Source organism: Armigeres subalbatus, chromosome 1 (assembly GCF_024139115.2).
Source record: "Armigeres subalbatus isolate Guangzhou_Male chromosome 1, GZ_Asu_2, whole genome shotgun sequence".
Taxonomy (NCBI): Eukaryota; Metazoa; Arthropoda; class Insecta; order Diptera; family Culicidae; genus Armigeres; species Armigeres subalbatus.
The window spans coordinates 8221524-8231080 of NC_085139.1; the positions used below are offsets into that span (position 1 = coordinate 8221524).

At 45.3% G+C, this 9557-nt stretch overlaps 1 protein-coding gene across 1 annotated transcript; it reads right to left on the reverse strand.

The window, feature by feature from the left end:
* Window positions 1-463: 463 nt before the first annotated feature.
* On the reverse strand, window positions 464-1133 carry LOC134208065 (protein lin-32-like). Its single transcript, XM_062684161.1, has one exon. The coding sequence runs from the start codon at window positions 1131-1133 to the stop codon at window positions 642-644; it is 492 nt and encodes a 163-aa protein (XP_062540145.1). The 3' UTR covers window positions 464-641.
* Between the last annotated feature and the right edge of the window lie 8424 nt (window positions 1134-9557).

A 9557-nucleotide genomic window follows, 5' to 3' on the forward strand; every position in this document is an offset into this window, starting at 1 on the left:
GGGTGCCGTTGTGAGCCATTTAGAATCGATTATTGACTGATTTTTTGTTCGAACAGTGTAGCAAACCCCTGATTAATCCACCTAGCGATAATGTATTTAATAAAAAATAGTATTTTCCATACTATTTGAGCCAATTTGGGCTATTACAATGGGGAACTGTTGTTTCATGTTGTGCTTGTTTAATTGATCATTCTTTAGCTTTTTGGTACACCAAGTATCCAAGATAGACAAAAAAATCCGAGAAAGGCAAAAATTTGTTGTGCGAATTCGTCATATACTATATGCAATGTTTGTGCTGATGTTGTCCTGATTGTAATGTTGTTCACCATTTCAACAGTTATTGCGGTATTATTTGCTCAGATAAAAATAGTGCCTTTATAGGTAATGAACAAACTTTCTACTATCAATGAATTTCACACACTTGAGTCACGAACGAAAACAAAAAAAAACACTTTTGCGGGTTCAATAACTTAACATTTATTTCTCTCTTTGGTGCTCTTTGACTTCCAAACATCGAACCGAGTAGAATCTTGACCATCCTCATATCATCCTCACTTTACATCAATTGTTATGCTAATCTACAACCTAATCAGTACGTTACAAAAAAAGATCCACTATTTGCGTACAATTACCCTCCGCGTCTATTTCAGTAGCTCGCTCAACGCTGTGATATAGCTCTGGGCCATCTGGAGCGTCTCGTGCTTGGACAGTTGTCGATCGTTGCCTATCGTGGGCAAATATTGTCGCAAACGGTCGAACGCCTCGTTCAAGGCGTGCATCCGTTTCCGTTCTCGAGCATTTGCCGCCAGGCGTCGCTTTTTCCGAATCACCGGTGGTATCACCTTTCGCCTACTGGGGGTTTGTTTTGTTTTCTCTTTCTTCGGCAACGACGACGAGGATGACGACACTTTCCGTGGGCTACTTCGGTGGATCCAATGGGGGGTGGGAATCCGTTCGCAAGTCTCAACACTGATGTTGACTCGCTGAGAATAGGTCAAGCTGCGAACGTACTCTAACGCGGTCAGCGGAATATATTGTGGGCATGACGCTGGTTTTGTTACTTTTGCACTTGGGCTGGGAGAACGCAGATCGTCACTGTACGGAGGCGAAGGAAAGTAGTACAATTCCGACATTGTCGTCTCGTCACCGGTCTCAAACGTGAACTGACCTCCAAAGCTCTATCAATTCGTGGAAGTAATTTCCTATCGATTAAAATTCTGTCATTCTTACGTTTCCATGTTTCTCCCGTCTCCGAAAGGATCGGAAACAACTGAGGTCCCTCATTCCATTGAATCATCGAGTAAAGCAACGCAAAAAAAAGTGGAACATACGGTTGATGGAACGACCGCACTAGTCCTTTCCTCATATCCTTATACATATTACATTTCCGATCGGACTCGCTTCACCCATCGGACATCCATCGTTCGCGGGGGATTAACCGAAGCCCAGAGGCGTTGAGATGAAACGAGGAACGAAACAGGCATCCACACATGATGACTGGTATATGAAGAATAGTGCGATCCATCAGACACGTGCCACGCGACCAATGAGAAAAGTGGAATATCATATAGAGCCCACTCTGTGTACCGACTGACTACACACTGCCATTGGGGAGGACCCTCCTCTGCTCTTTGCTGGCGAGTGCCGGTGCTCGTTCCGTTGTTTTTATTGCAGACAGGTTATGTACCGGAACGCGCGCAAAGAGAAGTAGTAGGTGACGACCACCACCACCGCGCCGAACGCCGCCATATGTGTCACATCGATTGCTTGGATGAGTGCGCACTCTGTCCCACTGTCCTCTGCACTGTAGGGGACTTTGACTGAAAGTGGGGGAATGTTGAAGTGCGCGCTTTTGGTGCGTGCCGAAGCACCTTGCTTATCCAAGTTTTCGGTGCTGGTGCGGAGAGCATGTGGGAAAAATCGTATTTATCGCATTTACGGAAACAATGGGAACCAATTTGCATAAATATTGATGAGGGTTATCGAGGAGTAAAGTGCACGAGCCGGCTGAGTCATGTGAATGTGAGAATTTTGTGGACAGGTGGATGCGACCGTTGCGCTAGGGTGGTGGATTTGATATGGACCACTTGTAGTGTTTGTGGTAGCGGTAGCTTACCTCTCGAAGTATATTGGACGAACAGACTACTTTTATTTGACACATAGTTTGGTAAATATTGTCAAACTAATCTGCTTGTATCCAATATATTGCTGATTTATATCGCTCAGCCGGCAATGCATTGAACCTAAAACATGGAAAATATCGCAGTTATACGCCCAACCAGTGATTGTTAGATTTGATAACAATTTTATTATAACAAGTAGAATCAGAGAAGACAGTAGAGAAGTAGAGAAATAAACGTAGAATTACGCATTAATTAGAGTGCAGCGACGCAGAACAGGTGCCTTGCCTTAACAGTGCCTGGCGAAATTCAATTTTTCAATAGTTTAGCGTCTTTATTGAATTGTTATTAATAGTTGTGCAAAATCTTAAAGAGTTTGTCCATCGATTGATACAAAAATCATCAAAATCGGTTGGAAGATGGTTGAGTTATTAGCCCATACTTCCTGACCACTTTTCGTGACGGTCTCAAATTTGATTCTGCAGAATGACCCCCCTATGTTTTCCCGAAAGACGTATTCTACGTCAAAACCTAACAAATCCTGTATAAGAACTGACAATATGTGAAAAATCTAGATTCTTATACAAATATTGTATGAAACCTTTCAATTTTTCATGCTTTTCTTAAAGTATTTGTTTTAGAGCTTAAATTTTTTGTTTAAAAATCTAACAATTTCCCATATGCCCAGTTCTTATACAGGTTTTGGTAGGTTCTAATACATTGGAAAATCTAACAGTCGCTGTTTGTGTGTAATTAAAGTGGAGTAATAAATAATAACACTTGAAGAAACCAAATGTGCTCCTTCATATTCATCGAAAGAAATGATAAATGCAACGAGGGAACATTCAAAACTTATATGTGGAATATATCGAATATGAACGATAGTGAACGATAATTTTTGTGGGGATATGTAAGTTGCTTTTTTTGACGTAGGACTACGTCTGCAAGTCGATATCTTCCTTATTCGATATTCTCTAAGTCGAAGTAATTTTCGCTAGCTCGATGTTGTCAGAAAGGGAAGATCCATTAATTACGTAACGCAGAAACTGGGCATTTTCGACCCCCCCTCCCCCCTATGTCACACTTTTTGTATGAAAAATCTATAAATTTTGTATGAATCGTCACACTTTGGGCAACCCCCCTCCCCCTCTAAGCGTTACGTAATTTGTGGACGCTTCCAAACAAAGTTTCTGATTATAAAGTTGCGCAAGATCTTCTTACACTGATTCTGAATGATGCTCTTGTTATTCTGTTGGAAACTTTTTGTTCAACCGTTCATGTGACTTCACAGGAGTGTTCATTTCTGAAGTCATCCACAGAGTGCAAACACGTTTTTTTTTTAATCTTTGTTAAAGTGATTTTTAAATTGAAAATAAAGTTCATCACTAAAAGTGCCAACACGTAAGTTTCTTGTTGCTACTTTATTGGGGGGTGTATTGAAGTATTTTGATGCTATTTCTAGAACAAATTCAATACATTTCAATTCTCGCGTTTTAATTTTAAAGTGTACCATTGGTACTTCGCGTACCTGAAGGAATAAAATGGATCCCATTTCGTGGTCCTTAGCCTCTCATCCAGGTGGTGCTGGCCGGAATACGAGCAACCCTAGGGAAGATCAGGTAACCAACCCGGTTGGAACTATGATCGTATGCTAACAGGAAAGGGAGATTTGCTCCTCTCCGGAGGTGCAAATCTGATCGAGCGTCTGTTTTCCATGTTAGGAGCGGCTTACAACAGCGTCTGTTGCCCATGTTAAGGACGGCTGATCATCGTCCGAGTGTTAGCGAGGGACTCTAAACAAAACTATGCAAATCATGCTGTATCGTGTCAGCATCAAGAAGGCAGCCCCTTGTAGGTAGCGCAAACCTGGTAAGGTAGCCGAAGATTCTACAGTTACCAAGAAAGGCAAAAGTAGAGCAAGCGGATTGATTTAACGGCAGCAGACCCGTAAACGAATAAAGAACAATGATTGGAAAGTCGGATCTTGAGAGCTTTAAATGAACCCGCACGTGTTAAGACTCCCCGACTTTCTCCTCAGAAGAGAAAGTTTCTTTCGCCCTGTCGTTGGTACGGAAAGCCTTCATTCCGCTACCAATGATAATGGTCTGCGACTTGTAACTGCTGCTGCTAGAGGGATGGCAACAAGCAGTACCTACTTCGCACGTAAGAATATCCGCAAACACACCTAGCAACATCCGAGTGGAGACACTTGCTCATAGATAGACCACGTGCTGATCGACGGACGACATTTCTCGGATGTTATAGATGTAAGGTCCGAACATTGACTCGGATCACTTCCTTGTAGTTGCAAAAATTCGGGAGCGACTTTCCAGCGTCACGAATTCACGAAACAACGAAACAACAACGATGCGTTTCAATATCCACACTTGTCAGTTGACGGTGTTGCTGAACAGTACCACCAGAAGCTGGACGAGCGGATAGGAGATGCCACCGGATCTGGCGACGTCAACAGATTGTGGGAAAATATCCACGAAGCTATGACTACAATAGCCCAGGATGTGATAGGCACTGCACAGCGACGCCAACGAAATGGTTGGTTTGATGAGGAGCGCCAGCGAATGACGGACGAGACAAATGTTGCTAGGAGTCGAATGCTAGTGGCTCGTACCCGTTCCAACAGAGAGCGGTACAGTGTAGCAAGGGCAGAAGAGAAACGAATCCACCGCAGAAAAAAACAACACGAAGGGAGTGTGATAGCTGTGATAGGTTTTATGCAACTGTCAATGCTGCGTTGCATAAGACTGCGCCAGTGCCCTCCATATGCAATAACCGAGAGGGGAATTTGCTGACAGACAAGACTATGGTGGCAGCCAGGTGGAAGGAGCACTTCGAAGATATATTGAACGGTGAAAATGAAGGTGTATTAAGGAGAAGCATGGATATAGTCGACGACGGACAAGCTGTGGAACCACCAACGCTGGATGAGGTAAAGAAAAATTTAAACAGTAAAGCTGCTGGGAGGGACGAGATCCCGGTCAAGCTTCTCAAACTCGGAGAAGTGTCAACCTTGTTTGTGACCTTTAACGGATTGGAGCAGGGTTATGTACTTTCGAATTTATTGTTCAATATTGCACTCGAAGGCGCTATTAGGAGATCTGGAGTGCAGAGGAACATCACTATCATCCCACGGTCGCATATGCTCCTGAGCTTTGCGGACGACTTCGATCTTATTGGAATCGATCGCAGAGCAGTAGTGGAAGCTTTGGAGGGAGACGGCGAGGATAGGCTTAACTATTAACTCTACCAAGACAAAGTACATGGCGGCAGGTGGAGATAGAGGAAGACCTAGTGGAGTTGGTGCGTTACCTTGGAACGCTTGGGACATGTGACAATAACGTTTCCCGTGAAGTTAAAAGACGTATTGCTGCTGCAAATGGAGCCTTTTAAGGATTACGTATCCAGCTTACGTCCCGTAACATGCATACGGAAACGAAATTTGCTCTATACAAAACTCTGATTCTACCAGTGGCCCTTTATGGACATAAAGCATGGACGTTAAAAGAGGTGGACTGAAGAGCTTTCGGGGTTTTCGAGCGAAAAGTACTGCGTACAATACTCGGAGGGAAACTAGAAAATGGTGTGGGGCGCAGACGCATGAATCATGAGCTGTATCAAGTATACTACTGCTACAACTGCACTGCCCACACGAAGGGAGACCCGACGACGAGAAAGAAGCGTTCTACGCACAGCTGGAGCAGACATACGATGGATGTCCACTGCGGGACGCCAAAATCGTCATCACTACCTCGTTGCAGTATGCCTGCGCTCAAAACTCTCGACGGTGTACAACACGCGTCGAAGTCGGACGCCACGGCTTAACATTGGGCGGCTACAAGACGGTAAACTAGCCCAAGAATACGCGCAGCAGCTGGAAGTGGCACTCCCAACGGAAGAGCAGCTAGGCGCAGCGTCTCTTGAAGATGGCTGGAGAGATATTCGATCCGCCATTGGTAGCACCGCGACCGCTGCACTTGCACGGTGCCCTGGATCAGAGAAACGACTGGTATGACGGCGAATGTGAGCAGTTAGTGGAAGAGAAGAATGCAGCATGGGCGAGATTGTTGCAACACCGCACGAGGGCGAACGAGGCACGATATAAACAGGCGCGGAACAGACAAAACTCGATTTTCCGGAGGAAAAGCGCCAGCAGGAAGATCGAGACCGTGAAGAGACGGAGCAACTGTACCGCGCTAATAACACACGAAAGTTCTATGAGAAGTTGAACCGTTCACGTAAGGGCCTCGTGCCACAGCCTGATATGTGTAAGGACATAAACGGGACCTTCCTACCAACGAGCGTGAGGTGATCCAAAGGTGGCGGCAGCACTACGAAGAACACCTGAATGGTGATGCGGCAGACGAAGATGGCGGTATGGTGATGGACCTGGGAGAACGCGCGCAGGACTTAATCTTACGGGATCCGAATCTCTAGGAAATCCAGGAGGAGATTGGCCGGCTGAAGAACAACAAAGCCCCTGGGGTTGACCAACTACCAGGAGAGCTATTTAAACACGGTGGTGAGGCACTGGCTAGAGCGCTACACTGGGTCATTACCAATATTTGGGAGGAGGAAGTCTTGCCGCAGGAGTGAATGGAAGGTGTCGTGTGTCCCATCTACAAAAAGGGCGATAAGCTGGATTGTAGCAACTACCGCGCAATCACTTTGCTGAACGCCGCCTACAAGGTACTCTCCCAAATTTTATGCCGTCGACTAGCACCAACTGCAAGGGAGCTCGTTGGGCAGTACCAGGCGGGTTTTATGGGCGAACGCTCCACCACGGACCAGGTGTTCGCCATTCGCCAAGTACTGCAGAAATGCCGCGAATACAACGTGCCCACTAGAGTGATTCAAATTTTGACTTTTTTGCTCCCCGATGCTTAAACGATTGCATTTGCCTTTTTATTAACCCACCTAAATTTTTAGCTAATTTGGATGTAAATTGAGTGAGCACGCGCGGTTTGAAGTTTGTATGAAAATTGCTATGAAAACAGTAACTTTCATGGAAAACCGTTCCCTAACGCTTCCCTTTAAGCTCTAACAACATATGAGTACATCGGCAACATAAGAAATTTTACAAGGAAACAGGTCGTCTTTGTTGCGAAACGATTTGATGCTTGTAAGAAAAGTTATTAAGGAAATACTGAATCGTGGGAAATTCAATTTAACACGTAAAAGAATAACATCAATATCAATAATGAGCATTTTTGTTTTCTTCATAACTTTGGTTCCAAACGAGAAATCGCTTCGCAACAACAACTGCCTTTCAGCTTGAGAAGTATTCTGTGTAGGCAATGTTTTGATTATATTTAAATAGTTCATGGGCCACCTCGCGGAATGTTCTTCCACATAAGGATCAGTTTTCACAGTAATTTCCATACAAACTTCAAATGACGTGTGCACAGTCAAATTGCATCCAAACTTGCTAAAAATCTAGGAGGATTATAAAAATGGCAAATGCAATCATTTAAGCATCGGGGGGCAAAAAAGTCAAAATTTGAATCACTCTAGTGCCCACACATCATCTATTCATCGACTTCAAAGCCGCATATGATACAATCGATCGGGACCAGCTATGGCAGCTAATGTACGAACACGGTTTTCCGGATAAACTGACACGGTTGATCAAAGCGACGATGGATTGGGTGATGTGCGTAGTTCGAGTTTCAGGGGCATTCTCCCTTTGAAACCCGCAGAGGGTTACGGCAAGGTGATGGTCTTTCGTGTGTGCTATTCAACATCGCTTTGGAAGGGGTAATACGAAGAGCAGGGATTAACACGAGTGATACAATTTTCAATAAGTCCGTCCAGCTATTTGGCTTCGCCGACGACATAGATATTATGGCACTTAACTCTGAGAGGATGGAGGAAGCCTACATCAGACTGAAGAGGGAAGCTAAGCGGATCGGACTAGTCATCAACACGTCGAAGACGAAGTACATGATAGGAACAGACAATGTGAGCCACCCACCGCGAGTTTGCATCGGTGGTGACGAAATCGAGGTGGTAGAAGAATTTGTGTATTTGGGCTCACTGGTGACTGCCGAAAATGAGACCCGCAGAGAAATTCAGAGACGCATAGCGGCTGGAAATCGTACGTACTTTGGACTCCGCAAGACGCTCCGATCGGATAGAGTTCGCCGCCGTACCAAACTGACAATCTACAAAACGCTCATTAGACTGGTAGTCCTCTACGGACACGAGACCTGGACGATACTCGTGGAGGACCAACGCGCACTTGGAGTTTTCGAAAGGAAAGTGCTGCGTACCATCTATGGTGGGGTGCAGATGGCGGACGGTACGTGGAGGAGGCGAATGAACCACGAATTGCATCAGCTGTTGGGAGAACCATCCATCGTTCACACCGCGAAAATCGGACGACTGCGATGGGCCGGGCACGTAGCCAGAATGTCGGACAGTAACCCGGTGAAAATGGTTCTCGACAACGATCCGACGGGCACAAGAAGGCGAGGTGCGCAGCGGGCAAGGTGGATCGGAAGATGACTTGCGGACCCTCCGTAGACTGCGTGGTTGGCGACGTGTAGCCATGGACCGAGCCGAATGGAGAAGACTCTTATATACCGCACAGGCCACTTTGGCCTTAGTCTGATTAAATAAATAATAATACCCCCGCTATAAGCTTTTGCACCTGACTTTGCACCGCCGATCCGTTGGACATTATTCGCGATAAAGATTTTATTGCCAATGAAGCCCTTTGGCATACGTAATTGACGTGGCTCGTACAATTGAACTTATTAGCGATCTTCACTGTGACCTTTGACCTCTAGCATTACATTATCTGCAAAGCCTTCTATTTTCATACCAGTCGGGAGATTTAAGCGTTATACTCCGTCATACATGATATTCCACAGAACTGGTCCGAGAATCGATCCCAGCGACGATGTCAACTAACAATATCCTGTTCTGAAAATAGCTTTTCAGAATCCTGCACAGATAATCCGGGACTCTCAAGCGATGCAGGGAATCAGCTATAGCTGCCCAGCTAGCGTTATTAAATGCATTCTTTACATCTAGTGTAATCAATGCACAGTACCTAATACCTCTCCTATTCAAACCACGCGCTATCTTAGCCGTTTCCGTTACCGACCGAATTGCTTCGATGGTAGAACGGCCTTTACGGAACCCATACTGGTTGCTTGATAAGCCACCAGCACACTCCGTATAGTCCGTCAATCTATTCAGGATCACCCTCTCTAACAACTTACCAGTTGTGTCGAGTAGGCAAATTGGTCCAACTTCTGCCGTTTCCAACGATCTGGGAAGTTTCCTTCGTCCAGGCAACGTTGGAGGCAGCTCCTGAACATATCTGGAGCGGCAAGAATCGCGTGCTTAAGGACCAGGTTAGGAATACAATCCGGCCCTGGTGCCTTGTTTAGCTTAAGTTTTCTTGCAACGGCG

Coding starts and splice junctions, on each gene's coding strand:
- LOC134208065 (XM_062684161.1), bottom strand. CDS start 1,133: ATGTCGGAATTGTACTACTTTCCTTCGCCTCCGTACAGTGACGATCTG.